At 43.8% G+C, this 21,588-nt stretch overlaps 1 protein-coding gene across 2 annotated transcripts in view; it reads left to right on the top strand.

Moving 5' to 3' along the window:
* Positions 1–21,588, top strand: part of chrm3b (cholinergic receptor, muscarinic 3b) — a 44,920-nt gene that overhangs the window by 9,454 nt on the left and 13,878 nt on the right. Inside the window, exons 2-3 of one of the 2 annotated variants that reach the window (XM_077626025.1) lie at positions 14,060–14,124; positions 20,555–20,733. In XM_077626025.1, coding sequence (XP_077482151.1) covers positions 14,076–14,124; positions 20,555–20,733 — 228 coding nt within the window. In that variant the 5' untranslated portion in view covers positions 14,060–14,075. Of the gene's footprint in view, positions 1–11,798; positions 14,125–20,554; positions 20,734–21,588 lie in introns of those variants that run through there. The other variant, XM_077626024.1, reaches the window with a different exon arrangement.

Below are 21,588 nucleotides of genomic sequence, written 5' to 3'. Positions count from 1 at the left end.
CGTGCAATATTTCTTTGTTGAACACAGGGGAACTCCGACGTGTCTCATTTGCACTGAAAAAGTTGCGGTGCACAAGGAATACAATTTGAAACGTCATTATACTACGAGACATGCTGAGGAGTACGAAAAATACCAGGGAGATGAGAGAGCCAACCAGGTTGCCAGTCTTAAAACATGTCTTCTGAGGCAACAGGATTTCTTCAAGAAGGCTACCAAAGGCCATAGCTCTGCACTACATTATCCATCAGCAGGCCCTTTGCAGCAGATGCCTGAAGTTTGACAATGTGATGTTTGTCGTTGTGAAATGCATCAACCAAATCAGATCCAGGGGCTTAAAGCACAGAAGGTTCCGTGCTTTTTTAGAGGAAATGGAGTCAGAATATGGGGATGTGCTCTACTTCACTGAGGTACGTTGGCTCAGCAGGGGAAACGTGTTGAAGAGATTTTTTGAGTTGAGAGCAGAAGTAAAAGACTTCATGGAGATAGACGGGGTTGCTGTTCCTGTGCTAAGTGATCCCAAATGGCTCATGGACTTGGCTTTTCTTGTTGATATCACACATGAGCTTAATGTACTGAACAAGAAGCTACAAGGCCAGGGGCAACTTGTCAGTGCTGCCTATGACAACGTGAGAGCATTCTGCACTAAACTTGTGTTATGGAAAGCCCAGCTCTCTCAGACAAACCTTTGCCATTTCCCAGCATGCAAGGCTCTCGTGGATGCAGGCACACCATTCAGTGGTGAGAAGTATGTTGAGGCCATTTCGAAGCTACAGGAGGAATTTGATCACAGATTTGCAGACTTCAAGACACACAAAGCCACATTTCAAATTTTTGCGGACCCCTTCTCCTTTGATGTGCAAGATGCCCCTCCTGAGCTTCAAATGGAGCTAATTGACCTGCAGTGCAACTCTGCACTCAAAGCCAAGTTCAGGGAGGTGAGTGGAGAAGCAGACAAGCTTGGGCAATTTTTGAGAGAGTTGACCCCCAGCTTCCCTGAACTTTCCCGAATGTTCAAGCGGACCATGTGCCTTTTTGGGAGCACATACTTGTGTGAGAAGCTCTTCTCCACCTTGAACTTCAATAAGTCCAAGTACAGGTCCAGACTTACTGATGAGCATCTTCAAGCTCTACTGAGGGTCTCCACTGCTTCCTCCCTCAAGCCAAATGTGACTCAGCTATGTGAGAAGAAGCGCTGCCAGGTCTCTAGCAGCAAGGAGTAGGCAAGAGAAGCCGTGTTCAGAATATTTCATATTCAATGTTCCATTCAAGTTCAGAAAGTTAAAGGTTAAAGAGCTGTTAATACAGACATTTGAAACGGAATAATTCATTTTCTCTACTTAGGCAGCCAGTGTATATCTCTCATTATTATTATTTTATTTTTGTATTACTGATTGATTGATTTTTTATTCATCTTTAAGTTAATTTATCTAATTCATTATTTTTTGTAAAAAAATAAAGATATTTGATAACGTTGGAATGTTTTATCAGCGCTTTTCTTGTGGAAATCTTGATGCGGCCCAGTCTCACCCAGACTTGGCCTCTAGCGGCCCCCAGGTAAATTGAGTTTGAGACCCCTGCTCTAGATAGATAGTCGATTTGATTTCAGCTTGTGGTGATGTATCGGCGAATCATCACTTTTCCTGAATCCACACTGCTTCCACACAGCTCCAAACAAATGACACCCATCATGCGCATATGCCGAATCTGTATACACATTGGCTATTTTTCTTTTGGCCATCACACATGCTTCAACTGCGCAGATCATTTTTGCACAAAATCTTGAACTACATGGAGCTGTTTGGAGAATGTGGGCATCGATCCCACTGCCTCTCACATGCAAAGCGAGCACTCTACCACTTGAGCTAATTCCCTCTCATTCTATGTAATCCCGGATCAGAAAAAAATATATTATATTTTACGAATTCGGGGGCAATATGTCAGTCCCATTGATTCCCACGTACCTCAGCACATTGGCGATGAGGGGACCGAGAGGCTAAGGTGATGGACTGCTAATCCATTGTGTTCTACACGCATGGTTTCTATTCCCATCCTCATCGTGAATTTGCTGTAATGTCTTTCTCTGCCAGTTTGCATGGTTGAAGTTTGATCCTTGACAACATAACACTAGGTTAGAAAAGGACCTACCTACACTTAAGAATCACGAGTTGTACTTTCACTCATGAATTTTACTCTGCTCCATTGTAGCCAAATTACTTAAAATGCATACACAATGGGACTACTCAATTCCTGCAAAATGACACTGCCTTCGACTCTTTTCAGAAATATAAATTTAAAACACAACAGACTTGGTGCCTTAATCAAGCAAACAACAGTAGATTACTGATAGAGAATGTGGGCATCGATCCCACTGTCTCTCACATGCTAAGCAAGCACTCTACCACTTGAGCTAATTCTGCTTATAATAGTTCCTCCCGTCTGGTATCTTTCTTGAAGGATGTCCATAAAAGCAATGACATTGGTCAAATTTCTTCAATGTTACACCAAACATCCAATGTCCAATTCTTCTAAATTTCACGAAAACAAAACATGCTTCTAAAGACTTGTCTCTTTCCGTAATGAAGGCACTGTGAAGTAGCAATTGGAAACTGGGGGAAATTTGTCATTTTTCCTTGGTCTAAGGGTCTGCTAGAAATTCAGATGTAGAGTCCTTAATGTTTGTGGAAGTTATGCAGTGTCCTAACAGAATGAATGGAACCTGTCAGTTCAATACAATTCACCTTTAGGTTAAGTCACGATACTCAAAGCGTTTCTGCATTCAGACATTATCCATGGCATTTCAGACAAGTAGACACTCATGTAGTGGGGAATATGAGGACCAAGGGTTCTAGCCCTCATGTGCAAAGAAATTACACTCTCCCAAGAATCAATTCCTCAAGGACAGAGATCTTGGTAAGACAAAGTCTTGGATACATCAAGATCTTGTTAAGCATGGGTGCTAACTATAATGAAGTTATTGACTCTGGTCCAATCTGCCCACCATAAAAACAATGGCCACTAAATGGGGCAACATAACTCTTGCAAAACATTGTGTCTTTGAATGTTTTCAGAAATAAGAGTCATGAATGCCCAATGACTGGTAAGGTTTAGACTAGTCACGAGTTTAGGGTATCGTTTGTCATCGTACAAAGTCTGCTGGGATAGGCTCAAGCACCATGCAACCCTGAACAGAATAAGCAGTGTTAAAAATGAATGAAAGATAAATTTAGACGACCCATTTCAAATAATCTTTTCATAAAAAGCAAGCTTGCTAAAACATCCACAGGATGACAAGATGGAGCTGTTTGGAGAATGTGGGCATCGATCCCACTGCCTTTCACAAACAAAGCAAGCGCTCTACCACTTGAGCTAATTCCCCCTCATGCTATGTATACCCGGATCAGAAAAAAAGATATTATATTTTACAAATTCGGGGGCAATATGTCAGTCCCATTGATTCCCACGTACCTCAGCACATTGGCAATGAGGGGACCGAGAGGCTAAGGTGATGGACTGCTAATCCATTGTGTTCTACACGCAAGGGTTCTATACCCATCCTCATCGTGAATTTGCTGTAATGTCTTTCTCTGCCAGTTTGCATTGGTGAAGTTTGATCCTTGAAAACATAACACTAGGTTAGAAAAGGACCTACCTACACTTAAGAATCACGAGTTGTACTTTCACTCATGAATTTTACTCTGCTCCATTGTAGCCAAAATACTTAAAATTTATACACAATGGGACTACTCAATTCCTGCAAAATGACACTGCCTTCGACTCTTTTCAGAAATATAAATTTAAAACACAAGAGACTTGGTGCTTTAATGAAGCAAACAGCAGTAGATTACTGATGGAGAATGTGAGCATCGATCCCACTGCCTCTCACATGCTAAGCGAGCGCTCTACCACTTGAGCTAATTCCCTCTCATGCTATGTAATCCCGGATCAGAAAAAAATATATTATATTTTACAAATTCGGGGGCAATATGTCAGTCAAGCTAATTCCGCTTATAATTGTTCCTCCCTGTCTGGTCTCTTTCTTGAAAGATGTCCATAAAATGTCCCCTAATACCCAATATTCAGCCCACCCTATAGATTAACTGGACCAGAATATTGTCGTTACGAGTTGGAGCCTTCAACCTGTGAGGGTTGACCGCCATAACCTCCCTGGTACCCATCAGGAGCCGTCTATGGATTAGACGGGCAGTTCTGTTGAATGTGACCAGGCTGCATCCCCAGCATTTCAGAGGAGCCTGAGGAGGACTGCTTTGTGACCTTTCCAGGAGTAAAGTTTATTAGCAAAAGGCAGGCTTTAGGAGAGTAGTCTGTTCTGGCTCCTCTTCACTAAAGTGTGATACTCATAATGATGAGCAAATGAAGTTCCATAAATAGTTTAGCAAAGCGTATTCATTTTTGCAAGCAAATGTATAATAATATGAAATAAAATCCTGACATTCCCCCTTTTTATTATATATTTGCACACAATCTAATGCCCTTAAAGAAACTTCCTAATGGCTATATTTTAATGGTTCATTTTTATGACAAATATAATTCCACCCGGGGGTGGAGTGGATTGCACTGGTCATAAGTCAACTCAACAAAGTGCGCAAGCAGGGGGACAAGACAACACCCACAAAATGTCCAAATAATAGCAAAAACATCCACACAGAGAAGGCCAATTCTTTATACTTGCCGAAGGTCAGTCCAGGCGGACAATTCTACTCCAGAATGCCTCTTCATATTCTGGTTCAGGGTCTGCAGGCCATCATTGGCTCCGGTGTGTGACCCATCGGGTGATTGTCGTTGGGAATAAAGGTGTAACATTGATCACGCCCCCAGCTCCGCCAAAAGCATATTGACTGTTTTGCGGAACTGGAGGGCCATGAGACTGTTGGCTGCCAGATGTTCCTTCATTGATAAAAAAAAAACCTGCTCAGTATAATTTCTGAGTTTTTGGACATTGTAATGGATGTTGTTTATCCTAGCCATATTGTATTGGAAGTAACCCAAAGAAAAATAGACTCCCAACTTGCTGCAATTTGTTTTGCCACCCCATACTCATCTGGTACGCCTCTGGGGATGCAAAGTGCATCAATCCAAGTCAGAACGCCATCCCTCGTTGAGGCTGAATGCAGTCAAGAGAGGCCAGCCGCTGCACCAAAAATCTGACCCGCCAATTGTATCTCCTCGACTGTAGATGGAAAAACAGATACAGTGGTACCTCGACATACGAGTGTAATCCGTTCCGAGACTGAGATCGTATGACGAGGTTCTCGTAACTCGAGCGGACGTTTCCCATTGAAATGAATGGAAAAAAAATTAATTCGTTCCAGCCCTCTGAAAAAACACCAAAACAGGATATTGGATTGGAAAAATGTTTTATTTCTTCTAATTCCCCATCTATTAACAAAGTAACACATAACTAGTGGTTTAATAGAAATAAAGTGTTTAATCTAACTAAAATTGGGCGGATTTCGCCGAGGGGAGAGGGGCACAAAAGGGGCAGGGTGCTTCGTTTTTTTTTTCCACACAACGCACTCGTAAACAGAACAAACACTCCACCCTCACGTTCGCTATCGATGGGCTGTTTGCTGTCGTACTATTCCCTTCAAAATATTCTGAAAATGATGCACACAAATGTCCTCACAATCGGAGAACGCACGACCACTTGCCAACGAGCAGCAGTCTTATCAGCGATCGCCCCGCTGCTCATGGGAGCTTCGGGGGCGCTGGCTAGCGGCTCCTTTTAGCTTGTAGCATCTGTGTTCGCATCCCTTCGAACGGCGCCTATGATAGAGTTGCTACCGGGGATGCTGTTGCGAGCCAGTGCCCCCGATGTTCTTATGAGCAGCCAACGAGCAGAGTCTTTTATCAGCGATCGCCCCGCTGCTCATGGGAGCTTCGGGGGCGCTGGCTAGCGGCTCCTTTTAGCTTGTAGCATCTGTGTTCGCATCCCCTCGAACGGCGCATATGATAGAGTTGCTACCGGGGATGCTGTTGCGAGCACGAGTATACTTCATTGCCCAGAAAGCCCTCTTTTCCCCGCGCATGCGCGTTGTGCGTTTCCTGGTCTGAATAGCTCATCCGGTGCTCGTAAATATTGTTATACACGAAAGATATGCAAAAAAAAAAATGCCATGGCCACCTGGCTTGGTCGCATCACGAAATTTTGACCGCATCACGGGCGAATTATTCGATCCAAATTTTCCCCGTAAGACGAGCATTTTGTATGATGAGCGGTCTGAGCGGTCGTATGACGAGGTACCACTGTACTGGTAAGAGCAATGAAACCAAAGCACATAGTGCTGTTCTTTTAGACAGGAGATATATAATTTCTTTGCACCAGATCACCACCATAGGTCAAAACGTGGAATCAGTGGCGCAGTTTGTCTTGGAACATGGGTACACTATGTCTCATTTACCACATCCAGATTCAGACCATGCCCTGTAATTTCAAAACAGGTGAAGTTAGCAAAGGCATTTTCAGTGGGAAAAAATTGGCTTTGTAGTTTGTTCATCATCTCCTCTTAAACTTTCTTAAGCAATGCTTTTTCAATAGTTAAAATTAAAAATATAGTTAAATTTCTACCAATTATCCACTCACAAACAATTTACAGTTAATTTCAGACATTAATTGCCAGGCCATTTCAGTTACAGGCATATCAAATCAATTTGGATATTTAAACGTGTTAACATGTTACGTCTAATAGGTGACGCCGTGGCGGGGAAACATGAACCAATTCAAGGTCCGGTAGGCATCCACGCCGGCCCTTGACCTGCCGTGGGAGTGACCGGTACGGCAGGCTTCCGCACTGGCCCTTTACATGGCGTGAGAGTGGCCGGTCCGGCAGGTGTCCGTGCCGGCCCATGATGTGTCGTGGGAGCGTCCGGTCGGGCAGGCGTCCGTGCTGGCCTTTGACATAATGGCCGAGCATCCTGCCCTGAAAAGATTCCAGAACTATAGAAAGGTCATCGGCCGCCTTATCCTGAATGCTCGGAAGTCCGCTGACCCCCTGGTCCAGGGGGCCCGGAACGTCGCCGCCGCCGATGCCCTCGTCCATGGGGCCCGGAAGTTCGCCACCGCCAACCCTCTCGTCCAGGAGGCCCGGAAGGTCACTGCCTTTGGACGAGCACAAGCGGCGCAAGCAGGAGGGGGCGAGCAGAAGCGGGGCAAGCAGGAGTGGGGCGAGCAGGAGCGGACCGAGAAGGAGCGGGGCGAGCAGGAGCGGGGCGAGCAGGAGCGGGGCGAGCAGGAGCGGGGCGAGCAGGAGCGGGGCGAGCAGGAGCGGGCGAGCAGGAGCGTAACAACGTCAGGGGAGGAATAATTGGGGGACTAGCTGACACAGGAATGCTGGAGCATGGCTTCGGGATGAGAATGACTGGCGGGCCAGCCGGCGCAGGGACGCTGGTTCGTGGCTGCGGGACGGGGACGAAGGGCAGGCCCGCCGGGTCGGGGAAGCTAGTTCGCTGCTTCGGCACGGGGACGCTGGTTCGTGGCTTCGGCACAGGGACACTGGTTCGTGGCTTCAGCATGGGTACGCTGGTTCGTGGCTTCGACACGCGAACAGTTTCGTGGCTCTTGGATGGGTGAAGGCCAGCGGGGAGCTCAGACGGGCGAGCGGGGCGCTCGGACGGGCGAAATCGAGCAGGGAGGTCAGACGGGCTTAGGCGAGCAGGAAGCTCAGACGGGCCAGCAAGGAACTCGGACGTCCAGCCCCTCCTTCCTCCTTTTCCTCCGTCGCGGCGCTCGCCGCCTCCTCCAGGATGGTGGCGCAGATCGGCGGTCGGTCTCCTCCTCTCGCCGCCAAGCCTCCCCACAAATAAGGCGGGCAGTGTTCAAACCTACTACCTGATCCTCCCCACCAGCCGCCAAGCGGTGGTCCATTGTAGATGGCCAGCCGGGAACTCTGGTAGGGGTCTGTCGGGAAGACGGCGTGGTCTAGACTCTCTAGGGGAGAGAACCGCAGTCCAAATCGGCTGAGGGAATCGCAGTCTGACTCCGAACCCCATAATTCTACTAGCTCTGGACCGTCCTTGCCTTCAGAAAAGTGTGAGTCCAAATCATTCTATTACGTCTAATCTTCGACGTTGTGGCGAGGAAACATTAATTAGGACCCTATCGCCGGGAAGCGGGCAAGGAGAAGGAAGTGGAGCTCAAACAAAAACTTTAATAACTTAGGTAGGGTCTTTAGAAAATAACGACGTAGAAAATCAAATCACATAATCAAACTTAAAGGGAGGACATGGCGAAACATGGATCATGGAACAGGAAGCATGGGATGACGTGGCAACTTGGCATGGGAGAAAACAAAGCAGACGATCCGACATTGGCAAAACAATTCGTGAGGTTTGAATAGACAAAACAGGAACTAATTCTCAATGACGCGCAGCTGCGCGAGTGGAACGGCAAGTCAGAAGGGACAAACAAGAGTGGGAAAGCCAACATAAGAACACATGGAATAACAATACCAACCCAAATCCTAACATAACAAAAGCAAACTGAATCCAAAGTCAGTTCTGGTGAAGTTAATAAGACGCTAAAAAGAAAAAAAGGTAAGAAATTAAATGCAGTTAGCCTACTTCACTAATCAAAATTAAAAAATAAATAAATAAAATAATACAACATTTTAATTAATCCTCGGAAACCTGTCATATAAAGTTTGAATGAGGACTTTGAATATGAGGATGTTGACCTAATGAGGATGAAGCGGTTCGGAAAATGAGATGAAATGAGAGTTGTCAGAAGTTTATATTATAAACTTCTGACAACTCTCATTTCATCTCATTTTCCGAACCGCTTCATCCTCATTAGGTCAACATCCTCATATTCAAAGTCCTCATTCAAATCATTTTGAGCAGGCATGCCAGCTAGTCATGCCAATTAGGCCTTGTTTTTAGAGACCCTCTTGTCCGGGCAATCACGCGATATGTGCCCCAATTTTCCACAAACCCAGGACGCAGCATTTTTGAAAATTCCTCCTTTCTTTTCTCCCAATCTTTTGGCTAACATCCCTACGCTCTCGCCACCTATCTCGGTAAAAATGTTCCCCTTCAGCCGAGTTAATACTTTTACATTTATCCAAATTGACTTGATATGCATGTAACGAAGTTGGCCTGGCATTTAATGTCTGAAATTAACCATATTTTTTTTGTAAGTTTTTATCTTTTTGATGTTGAAATTGATAATGGGTAGAAATTTAACTTGATTTTTATGTTCAACTATTGGAAAAACATTGACTAAGAAACGTTTATAGGAGAACAAACTACAAAGACAATGTAATGTTAAATTCTTGCAAAAGCTACGAGAGTGGGGTATTTTAATTTCAAAACACTGGTTTTAATATGCAACGTGATAGACATTATTGAATTAATTTGGAGTCCTTGAATAGTATGCATTTTAGAAGTCATGTGGTTTAATTGCTATAAAGGCCACATTTATATAGCTGGGCTTAGAATATTAATCCTTGCAAACCAGCGGGAGTTGTTGGTGCAATTCTATTAGGAAATATAAATTTATTTATTTGTTTCTGAATGTTAACGATGTGAATATAACATGTTCACTGGTCAGAAATTTGCATAAGGGGGAAGCCAGTCTGGCTTTTTATTACGGAAAAAATTGATGAGGAAAAAATTAAACTGTGTTTAGCCTGTTATGAAAGCAGTAAACGACAAGCCAATTTTCCCACTCAAAATGCCTTTGCTAACTTTACCTGTTTTGAACCTTACAGGGTATGGTCTGAATCTGGGTGTAGTAAATGGGACATGGTGTACCCATGTTCCAAGACAAACTACACCACTGATTCCACGTTTTGATCTATAGTGGTGATGTGGTGCAAATAAATTATATAACTTCTGTCTAAAAGAAACAGCACTATGTGTTTTGGTTTCATTGCTCTTACCAGTATCTGTTTTTCCATCTACAGTCGAGGAGATACAATTGCCGGGTCAGATTTTTGGTGCAGCGGCTGGCATTGCGCCTCATCGAGGGATGGTGTTCCGACTCATATTGATGCAATTTGCATCTCAAAAAACTCATCTTTACATCATCAAATTTGCTGATGATACCACTGTGGTCGTACTCATCTCAGAAGGGGATGAGGCGGCCTATAGAGACGAGGTCAACAAACTGTCTTCGTGGTGCTCGATGAACAACCTCACACTGAACAACACAAAAACTAAAGAAATAATCCTGGACTTCCGCAAACAGCACAGATCTGGCCCTACTCCTCACAAATGGAGTTCGTGTAGACAGGGTCCAGTCCTTTAAATTCCTGGGGGTCCACGTCACGGACAAGCTCTCCTGGTCCACAAACACCACGGCAGTAGTGAAGAAGGCCCAGAAACAACTCCATTTCCTGAGGGTACTCAGGAGGAACAACTTGGACACTAAGCTTCTGGTAACCTTCTATAAAACCACTGTGGAGAGCATCCTGGCATACGGCATCACAGTGTGGCACGCTGGAAGCACGGCAGCAGACAAAAAGGCCATGCAGAGAGTGATCAACACTGCCCAGAGGATCGTCGGCTGCTCTCTGCCCTCACTGGAAGATATTGCCAGCCCTCGGTACCTCAGCAGAGCCGGGAACATTGTTGGGGACCCGGACCACCCTGGTCACGACCTCTTCCAGCTGCTTCTCTCTGGCAGGCGCTACCGGTCTCACAAGGCACGGACAAAGAGGCTTAAGGACAGCTTCTTTCCCACAGCCATCAGGACTCTAAATTGCAGTAGCACGACACACGATGCCCTCTGTGTAACAACTTCGGGGTGAGGAAACATGAAGGACGTTGGGCGGCGATCTGCCTCCTGCTGGCTGACTAAAGGTAAGTAGGCAGACAGTGGGAGGTAAGTGATCCATTTTATTCTTTATTGGCATCGGTGAGGCAAACCTTTTCGCAGCCGCCGGGAGTTGGTTGCGCTCGGGAGGTGATGCGATGTATCCATCATGGCAGAATGCCAGCAAGTCTGAAACTATCACTTGGTTGGGCTCTTGCCTGAGAAAAGCGCACTTTGTGGAGAAGCACTTTCAATTTCGTCATACGCAGCTGGGTATGATGACAATTAGGCTTTTGTCTAGTCAATGATGATGACAAGCCTAAGTCTGATTTTATTTTATTTATTTATCTCCAGAGGCATAGCAGATCAGTATGGGTTGGTCGAACAAATTGCAGCAGGTTGGGAGTCTATTTTTCTTTGGGTTACTCCAAATAAAAATATGGATAGGATAAACGACATCCATTACAATGTCCAAAAACTTGGAAATTATAATGAGCAGGCATTTGTGGCAATGAAGGAACAGCTGGCAGCCACCAGTCTCATGGCTTTCCAGGACCGCAAAGCGGTTGATATGCTTTTGAGGGAGCAAGAGGGCCCGTGAGGAAGCCCGGAGCTTGTCGGTCTGGCGGGAGTCCGAGCCGGCCCGTGAGGAAGCGTAGGGCTGGCCGGTCCAGCGGGGGTCCGAGCCGGCCCGTGAGGATGCGTGCGCCTGGCCGGTACGGCGGGCATCCAAGCTGGCCCGTGAGGAGGCATGTGTCTGGCGGGCGTCCAGTCCGGCTCGTGAGGAGATGGTCGAGCGCTCTGCCCTGAACTGACTCTAGAACTTGAGAAGGATTGTCTGCTGCCTTAGCCTGGATGCTAGGAGGGCCGCCAACCCCCTCGTCCAGGAGTGAGATCTTGCATGGAGCCCCAGATCGAGGGAGATTATCAGTGGTCTTGTATGGCTTCCATTTTCTAATAATTGCTCCCACAGTTGATTTCTTTACACCAAGCGTTTTACCTATTGCAGATTCACTCTTCCCAGCCTGCTGCAGGTCTACAATTTTGTCTCTGGTGTCCTTCGACAGCTCTTTGGTCTTGGCCATAGTGGAGTTTGGAGTGTGACAGACTGAGGTTGTGGACAGGTGTCTTTTATACCGATAATGAGTTAAAACAGATGCTATTGGATAACTTTATAACTTTATTCATCCGTATTTGGGAAATTTCATTGTGACGGTAGCAAGAAAAGGCATATTTATAAGTTAGACAGTACAGTCAAAGGCCGCAGAACAACAAAGCAAAAGCAAAAAGCACAAAGTACGAAGCAAATCAAAGTCAATGGGATCATTAAGAATCACCAAATCATTAAGACAGAAAAGCAGCAAAAACACAAAACGAGCTACGAGTTTCGGTAGCAAAAACGGATAGACTCAAAAAGATGTAAAGTTGGGCAAAAACTGGAACCACACATAGGAAGTCTTCCACGAGATGGGGAACTTCTGCAGACTGTGACCGAGGTAGAGAATATGCAGAGTCACTCTTCCAAGCTTATCCGCACAGTTCCTCAGTAGTCTGGAGCTGAAGAAAACAGCAGCAGGGCAGAACTCCTCGACTCCATTGCTGGTAAGCGCCGACAGCTCTTCCATCTTATCCCACGATTGAATGGTTGGTCAGAAGCGTTGCATCTCCTCCCGGCACTTTTGTCCAGCTCCGAAACTCCGGCGGCACCAAGGTGTTGCTCCTTCTGCTGCGTATTGTAACAGCTAGTCCCGTGTGTGTGACAGCGTAGGCATGGCTGAATGGTTCCAAAAAAAAGAAGTAGCCGAAAGAAGCCAGGCTAACAGAACAAGGAAAGTTGTAAAAACATTAAAGTAAAAAGTATAAAGTACAAAGTAAAGTAAAAAGGGATGTATTAAGAAATATTAAAATGTAATTTAAAAAAAGATAGAAGGGCTGTAAAACACGAAAAACATAAGAGTGTACAGAGCTACTCCCACTGGCTCCCGCGTGAACGGTGCCATCTTGGATAATACAGGTAACGAGTGGAGACCTCGTTGGAAGAAGTTAGACCTCTTTGACAGCCAGAAATCTTGCCTGTTTTTAGGTGACCAAATACTTATTTTCCACTCCAAATTCTTTAAAAATCCAACAATGTGATTTTCTGTTTTTTTTTCACATTCTGTCTCTCATGGTTGAAGTTTACAGGCCTCTCTAATCTTTTCAAGTAGGAAAACTTGCACAATTGGTAGTTGACAAAATACTTATTTGCCCCACTGTACATGGGTCCCTCTATCACATGTGTCAGTCTTATCCATGTAGCTGGAAGTAAGTTGGATCTGTTTCCAGTTGGGGTTGGACTCTGCTACGGCTGCCCTATGTCGCTGATTCTGTTCATAACTTTTATGGACAGAATATCTATCTTGACGCAGCCGTAGGGCTTGAGTGGGTCCTATTTACTAGCATCAATATTTTATCCCGGCTTTTTGCAGAGTGGTTCTGTTGGCTTCGTCAGGCCCCGATCTCCAACTCGCCCTAGAACGATTCACAATAGTGTCTGGAGTGGTCGGGGTAGGAGTGTAAACGTCCCAATCTGAGACCATGGTCCACAGTCGGAAAAAGGTGGCATGCCCTTTTCGTGTCAGGGATGAGGTCCTTCCCCAAGTGGAGGAGTTTACATATCTTGGTGTCTTGTTCACGAGGGATGATCGGTGCAGACCTTGCATCGGTCAGTAGTGGTGAAGGAGCTGAGCCAAAAGGCGAAGTTCTCCATTCACTGGTCGATCTACTTTCCTACCCTCATCTATAGTCACAAGCTATGTGTCGTGACAGAAAGAACAAGATCCCCGATACACGCAGCCTACCTTGGTGAGGTTATTTGGCCACGTCCCACCGAGAGGAGGCCACGGGGCTGACCCAGGACACATTCAGGAGAATATGTCTTCCAGCTGGGCCAGGAAAACCTTGCGATCCTCCAGTAAGAGCTGGATGAAGAGGCAGGGGAGAGGAAAGTCTGGGCTTCCCTGCTGACCTACCTACCTACCTTCCCACAGGCAAACACGCGCACAGTCACGCACACGCACACACACATGCACGCACACACACACACGCACACAGTCACACGCACGCACTCACACATGCACGCACACACACACGCACACTCACACACACACACGCACACAACCATACATACATCAAAATGATCTATCAAATGAATTTTCAGAATCCTGGTACTTTGGCAGACCATTAGATAGATGGATTTGTTATTTTGCCTCATATAATGTTGTCTTTTTCCCTCCACCCTACCTTTAGGTGCCTGTTGGTCAATATGGAAGAAACCTCAAGAACAGATCCTGCATTCATTTCAACTACTTATGGTATTGTCAACACAACTTAGTATATCATTTTCACATACCGAGGTCACCTGGCCAAAAACAAGCATACATACACATGCATGTTAGATCTTGTTTTGGCTGGAGGCCCAACTGCCATTGTGGTGGCATTGACTTCGGTGGCAAATCTAAAATGACTTGGCCGTGGTAACCCCTGAGGGAATAAGACAAAAGTCCACCACCAGATGCAGGTCTTATTTTTTTTCCACTCAGGTTTGCCAGTGTTATTGTTTATTTGCTAGTCCTACTGATGTGATTAAAAAGGTTGGAGGATACCTCCCAGCCAGACTTGTTCACAAGGATCACTTTTCTAGGCAAGTCGTAGATTTGTTAAAACACGTGGGCTAACTGTGTATCTTTGGTTAAATTGTTGAAAAAGGAACGAAAAGCCATAATGGAGTGTCAAAAGGACAAAATGAAATCCACACTGACAAGGAAGGCTGTGCAATCTGGAGAGATGTCCCACATCCAATTGTATACACTGCTGTCTGGGAAATTTGCAAAACATTTTTCCCCTTTCTTTAGTTTTGGGATGATTCTATGCCCGTGTCAGGAGTGGCCCTTTTGGCCCTCCTGGGTTGCCGTCGACACGTACCGGCTGTAGCCAATCCATTGATTTCTTTCGGTTCCTGTATTTAAGTAGCGACGCGTCATCACACGTCGCCGGATCGTTCACTATCGTTCACTGTCGATGACTACCATTGACTGTTGTTAGCGGTTGCTAGCGGTAGCTAGCTGTCGTTATTCTGTTGCCATTCTGTTGCCTCTGTCCGTATGCGCGCCACATGCGGCCACGTTTGTTTCCCACGTTTTGGTTGATTCATTAAAGGACTCCGTATCACACCGAATGCCTCGTCCTCTCCTGCCTCCTGCATTTGGGTCCACCTACATCCACGGTCGCGTCACGCAACGCGGCGCGACCGTAACTGATGCACCCGATCGCGCTGCGACGACCCAGCGACGCAGCGTGATCATAACAGCCCGTAGAAAAGTAACAGCAGCAGCATATTTGTGGTTGTCTTCTTCACTGCTTCAATGTAGCTTGTTCATACAATTACAGAAACCTTTCTTCAGACATGATATGATATGGTTATTTTATTGTCATTACAACATGTATAATGAAATGCACATTTCAGGTATAGCCTGACCAAAGCAGATTCAGTCATCGCTCTACTTTTGAAATTAATTGGTTCCAGAACTCTTTTTGTAACTTGAATATTTAGTAAGTAGAGCAGTACTTCATGTGTAAATTCCGTAATTCCACGATCCTCAAAAAAATACCAAATAAACCCTTTTATAATTATCAGTGTCCCACTTTTGTATGAAAGATGCGAGAAACAGAGAAAAATGAAAACAAATGATAAGAAAATGATGTGTTTGTGTGTGAATGTGGATCTATACATTGTAGCAAAGGAAAGGAGGGTGGGCGGTCTGAGTCGCAGATATTTACTCCATTACTAGAGAGTGAGGTAGCTCGATAAAATATTTTGATGAAAGTATTTGAAGTTGTGCTTCTACTTTCATGCCCGAGAAGCTTGGCTCAATATTTTTGTCTCTCTGTTTGCCTGGTCCACGGCACAAACTATTGGTAGGAAAATGATTTTTAGACCCCATTACTGTTGCCAAACAAAGATAATGCTCATAAAGCGTGAAAGTACACCTGTGTATGTGTTTAGATTCGCTGCTGCTAAGTATAAACGGTCACTAACACTATCTGTGAGAGTCGGCAATAAACATCCACGCATCAGGAAAGAGGAAACACACCCTTCTGGATTTTCACTTTTTGTCGCTTTATTACATTCAGTGACAGAGATGACATGGATGTCTCAACTCTAAAGGGAGGGAATAGTTTGGATTACACAATTGAGACGTGTTAGTGTTTTTATCTCTGCATGCATGTGAGTTGAATCTTTAGCCTAGTACATGTATACCAAAATACATTCATGAAAGTAAAAACAGGTTCATAATATCAGATTCATAGTTATCATTAAAATGTATTCAAAGTCAGCACAGACTCAATCATTACTAAAAGTCAAAACAGATGCAGAGACTAAAATGGATTGAATCATACTTGTCTGTAAGATCTCAGGAAACAAAATAAAAAATCTACTTCGCGAAATAACGGGCTTGGGGCACCACAGGGGTCAGTGCTCGGTCCACCGCTCTTCAGTCTTTACATATAAATGATCTGCCAAGCTGTTGTCCTTCGATTGTCACCTGCCAAATGTATGCCGATGATGTTCTATATGTCCATGCGAAAATCCCAACTACATTTAAACATATCTCAGAGCTGCCAACTTCTCCAGAATTTCCGTAGTTTACTCCAGACAAGTAACGAAAAAGTTTGGGACTTCTGACAACCTCCCTAAACTCCGGAAATCCCCCAAAAATTGTCACCTACATTATTTTGAAGCAACCATTTCGGAAAGGTGCCAAATTGTACTGTCTAACTTGTAACTGTGTTTTTTTTCTGTATCTGCATTCCCCCTTCTTGCTACTGTCACAATGAAATTTCCCGACTACGGGATGAATAAAGTTATCCAATCCAATCCAAATTTCCAATTTAAATGCCCTAAAAAACACCATTCACTTCCGCCATCTTATTTATCCATTTCATTCAACTGCCCTGTAAACCAGATGAATCCGGTAACACAAGTGTATTGTGAATCATCCGAGTTACAAGTTCAGACGAATGTAGCGATTAGCACCGAGCTCTAACTCCGAATCGTCCACTTTGTTTACAATGGATCTGACGTTGGAGAAATATATGTTCGGCAGCGGAGGTCTGACTGGTTGTTTCCTGAGCTTACATAACAGGCCCGCTCAAGAGCCTCGCTTCTCTCTTCTTTCCCGGCGCCTTGTCCTTCACCGACCGGGACCGGATAACAAACCATGGAGCCGATTCTAGTGTCGCATCCCCTCCGGTATGTTACGTTCCAGATGAAAGTCACTATAAACCTTATTTTGCTGCTGGTAACCAATGTTTAATAAATTCAAACTGTCACAGCTGAATTTAAAGTCCAGTTTTAACGAACAACTTGCTACAAGACACACAAAACACATGTAAAGAGTGCACAAGTAGAGAGAACCTCTGACCGCTGCTCGCGTAGGCGCCGCTATTCAACAGGACAATGACCCAAACACGCATCAAATGTGGTAACAAAATTAAGGTTTTAGAATGGCCTTCCTAGAGTCCTGACTTAAACCCCATTGTGAACATGTGTACAAACTATACATCGCACACTGCATTCAATTGGTCAACATAGCAGTCTTCCCAGGAAACTTAAACCCTATTGAGCATCTGTGCGGCATACTCAAATAGAGGGTCGGGAATGCTAGGAAAGGACCCTGTTAATCTCTGGTGCCTAAGAGGGTTAAGACAATGCAGGAAAAAAGTGGTAGCCACACAAAATCTTGACATTTTGGGACAATTTTTGAGATTTTCACTTGGTGTACTCACTTTAGTTGGCAGCATTTCACATATGAAATAATATTTTGAAGATACAACAATTTTCTGTCATTACCTAAGCCTTACAATGACTATTTTACATTGTATCAAAGTTTAATTTCTTCCCATTAAAAGATATAGTATTTATAAAATGCAGAAATAAGAGGGATGTAATCAATTTTGTGGGTTACTGTATGAATTTGGCAGATCCAAGCAATGGTGTGGTGACTCCGCAATAGTCGATCCCCGAAGTGGCGTGGTATAACTGTATATTTTTATACAGTTACTGTATATTTTTATACAGTTATACTTAAAATCCATACTGCTTTGCCTAGCTGATAGACAATATATAACGACAGTTATGTATATAACTACAGTTCTATGAATCCCAAATGACCGCTAGAAGCCGTGCTAAAAGCAATGAATGATTCCTCTGAGATTTGCTGGCCACCAATTCAGGGTGTCCCCCGCCTCTGGCCCGAGGTCAGCTGGGATAGGGTCCAGCACCCCCTGCAAACCCTAGTGAGGATAAAGCGGTTCAGAAAATTAGATGAGATAATAATAAAAAAAAATCGATAGAAATTCGATAATTTTAAACTGCAACTAGACCACCTGACCACCACAGAGAACGGGGGCGCGAGATGAACGCGGGCGTGAGATGAATGCTAGTTCCAGACAAACGCTCACGGGAAAAAGATGATAAGTGTTTTTAGCTTAGCAATAGATGGTAACATGGAGCACAATTGCAAAAGGACAATAACACGACCAAAATGAGTGATTATGAGATGCAGGACAACACAGATCAACTCCACTAAAAGATCAAAGTGAATTCTCCTTGGTGTTTTCTTACTTTTTTTTAAATGCCTCATAAATAGCTGTGCAAAGAGCAGCCTTATTGAAAATGTCCTTAACCCAATGTCCTCATTCGAGGACAGCCTGTGATATTTTTTTTTACTTAATATCAAGGTGTTTCCCCATTTTATGTAAATATTCTGAAAACGTTGCAAAAATCTAAAACTTTTTATCTTGCGTTGAAATGGGTTAAGTTCATCGAACTCTTTTTCTATATATTTTTGTAAATGGCTGTATGTGAGGTAAATTTATACATTGTTTCTTTTTGTGAGGCTGGAAATAGTCTGCTTGCCAATGTTTATGTCTTCAGTTGATTATTTCATTTATTTCATATTGCACAGCAACTTTTGGTTTGAAGGCAGATTTACAAAAATAAACACACCTGTCAAAATTTGTGCAGGTTTTATTCTTTACTTTTCATAGTGTAAGGAGGGAGTTGTCTTATCTTTATTGCACAAAATACCAACAAAAATACTTTTTGAAATCATCATATTTTATATTCTCTTTTCTTATAAAATAAGATAACATAGTTACTTTCATATTTGAATAAGGAGGAAAATAATGTATTTTACCTATTCACAATTTGAAAGAAAAAAAGATGTGATACTTATTGTGATAATTATCAATATCGCCTGATATTTTTTTGAATCGTGATATCAATTTTCTCCATATCGCCCAGCTTTAGCAACCAGTCAAGAAAATCCGCACTAGAATCCACATAAGTACATGGGGCCCTAAAGGGGCACCACAGCTCCGGACTGACCCTGAACTCACCAGGTGGAGTGAAATCCTGTGCAAAAAGCAAAGACTGACTGATAAGTAAGCCAGCCCAACTTGGGCACAAAGGGGACCTTAGGTCACCGTGTGACATCAAAGTCTCCAGAGCATCACAATACATACAACAGACAAAACCAGAGTGCATGCAACATGCTGAAATGCTATGTGGGGTAAAGGCAAGCAGGAGCACAGCAAGCGCAATGGCTAGCGCCGGACAACGTTCCCTCTAAGCTGAACAAAACCTATCCAGCCCAGTCAACGCACTGCAAATGAACTAGATATATACATTATTTGTATCATTTTGCTGTGTAATTGAGTGAGTGACAGGTGTCCAGCCATACAATTATGGTACACAGCCAATAAGGGCATTGACATTATACTTGGCCATGTACAGTGCAGCGGAGTTAAGTGATGATAATGCCAACCCTGCTATAGTGAATGTGATATGTCGACTCCCCAAGCCAAAGTAAGAAAGAATTGCACCTCTTTTAAGTTAGATTTGCTGTTGGAGTATGTGCAAATAGCAGAACAAGTGGGGAAACTGGGGGGGGGGGGGGGGGGGGGGGGGGGCGGCACTTTCTTTTTACTAGTGAGAATGGTCTGGTTTCCAAAAGACGTAGCGAGGCTGAAGTTGTAAGCGAGTTTTCCGATGGAAAAATATGGACTTATTGGAAGTGTAACTACCTCAAGCAACATATTCAGCAGAAAAGTCATTTCCATGAGAATGAGAAGTGAGGACAGAAGTGAAAAATAAGGTAAAATCTAAGTCAGATTTGCGTATATTCTAGTGACATTTATTAAGATGTTTTAGTTATGAATATTAATCATTTAATTTTGTAATGACTATCATTTATGGGTAGTTGATTGTGGGTGTGATATTGGTGTGTGGCCATAGCGAGCACTTATGTTGCTCACAGTGGTCCTCAGCGTGCCCAGGGAGGTTGTCTGTATGCCCAGACAATTGAAAAATTAGAGGGAGCATTGTTCCCGAATGCAAATTTGCATGGGCTGTCATCAAAAAGGCAGTGACGAACTCCCCCACGCCACCAGCGGAGGCCCAGCAATGGGCTGACCAGGAGCAGCAAGGAAAATACGACAGTGACCCTAATCTTAGACAAACGCACAACTAGGAGCGCTAAAATTTAAAAATACTATCAACAACTAGTGGATGCCCGTGCAATGCTGAATGATGTCTCGGAATAAACCTATTTGCAAAATGTTTATGGAATAGTTTGAGCTTCTGGTCATTTAATGCAGACATTTTTTATGTTCGGAGAAAAGGTTTTGAAAAATGTCATTCTTGTATGTGTGTTCAAACATGATATCTTTCTATTTTAGATGGCTCTTACCAGGACACTGCCATATTATCAGGCTGTGTTGATGGTTGGAGTATCCATCAGTCCAATGAAAGTCATATATTTCGACATGAGTGGAACGCCACTGAATCCCCAGGAAATAGGACACTAATCCAGGCATCAGCAGAATTTGACCCATTAGGAGAACACAAAGTCTGGCAGGTAACAACCAGATGATTACATATTTTACCAGAAGGTAAGCATGAATTGAAATGTCACCCAATTCTTGTTTAGATTGTCAAAAGTATGGCATTCAGAATGTAGGTATTAAATCTAGCTACCAAATACATTTACTTTTCATGATTTTAACAAAATCTTTGGGGTACTGGACAATTGAAATTGTAGCTTTCATGTACAGTGGTACCTCGAGATACGAGCTTAATCCGTTCCGGGACTGAGCTCGTATGACAAGATTCTCGTAACTCGAGCGGAAGTTTCCCATTGAAATGAATGGGAAACAAATTAATTTGTTCCAACTCTCTGAAAAAAACACCAAAAACAGGATATTGGATTGAAAAAAATGTTTTATTTCTTATAATTCGCCATATATTGACAAAGTAATAAATAACGAGTGGTTTGATAGTAATAATGTGTTTAATAGGAGTAAAATTAGACACATTTCGTGGAGGGTATAGACAGCGGCATACACGGAAGCGGGGGAGGGGGGGGGCTGCTCGGGGGGCTTTATCCACGGCAGCAATGCACTCGTAAACGAACAAACAAATTTAAATTAACTTGGATAACTATATACAGACACTCAACGTTTAATGTAACTTCAAACAAAACTAAATTCTAAATTTGTTGTAATCTTTTTTACCTTACGTAGTTCTACGGGTTGACACCACCTGGCCGTCTTCAAAACGAACGCATCAAGAGTTGTTTGTTTTTGTCTACCCTTCAAAATATTTCGATAATGTCGCATACAAATGTCATCACAATAGGATAACGCACGACCACTTGCCAACGAGAAATAGTCTTTAAAGAACGATCGTGGGAGCATCTTTCCTGAGAAAGAAT

The sequence above is a fragment of the Stigmatopora argus genome, chromosome 18 (genome assembly GCF_051989625.1).
Source record: "Stigmatopora argus isolate UIUO_Sarg chromosome 18, RoL_Sarg_1.0, whole genome shotgun sequence".
NCBI classification, from domain to species: Eukaryota; Metazoa; Chordata; class Actinopteri; order Syngnathiformes; family Syngnathidae; genus Stigmatopora; species Stigmatopora argus.
This window is presented reverse-complemented; position numbering and strand designations above follow the sequence as displayed.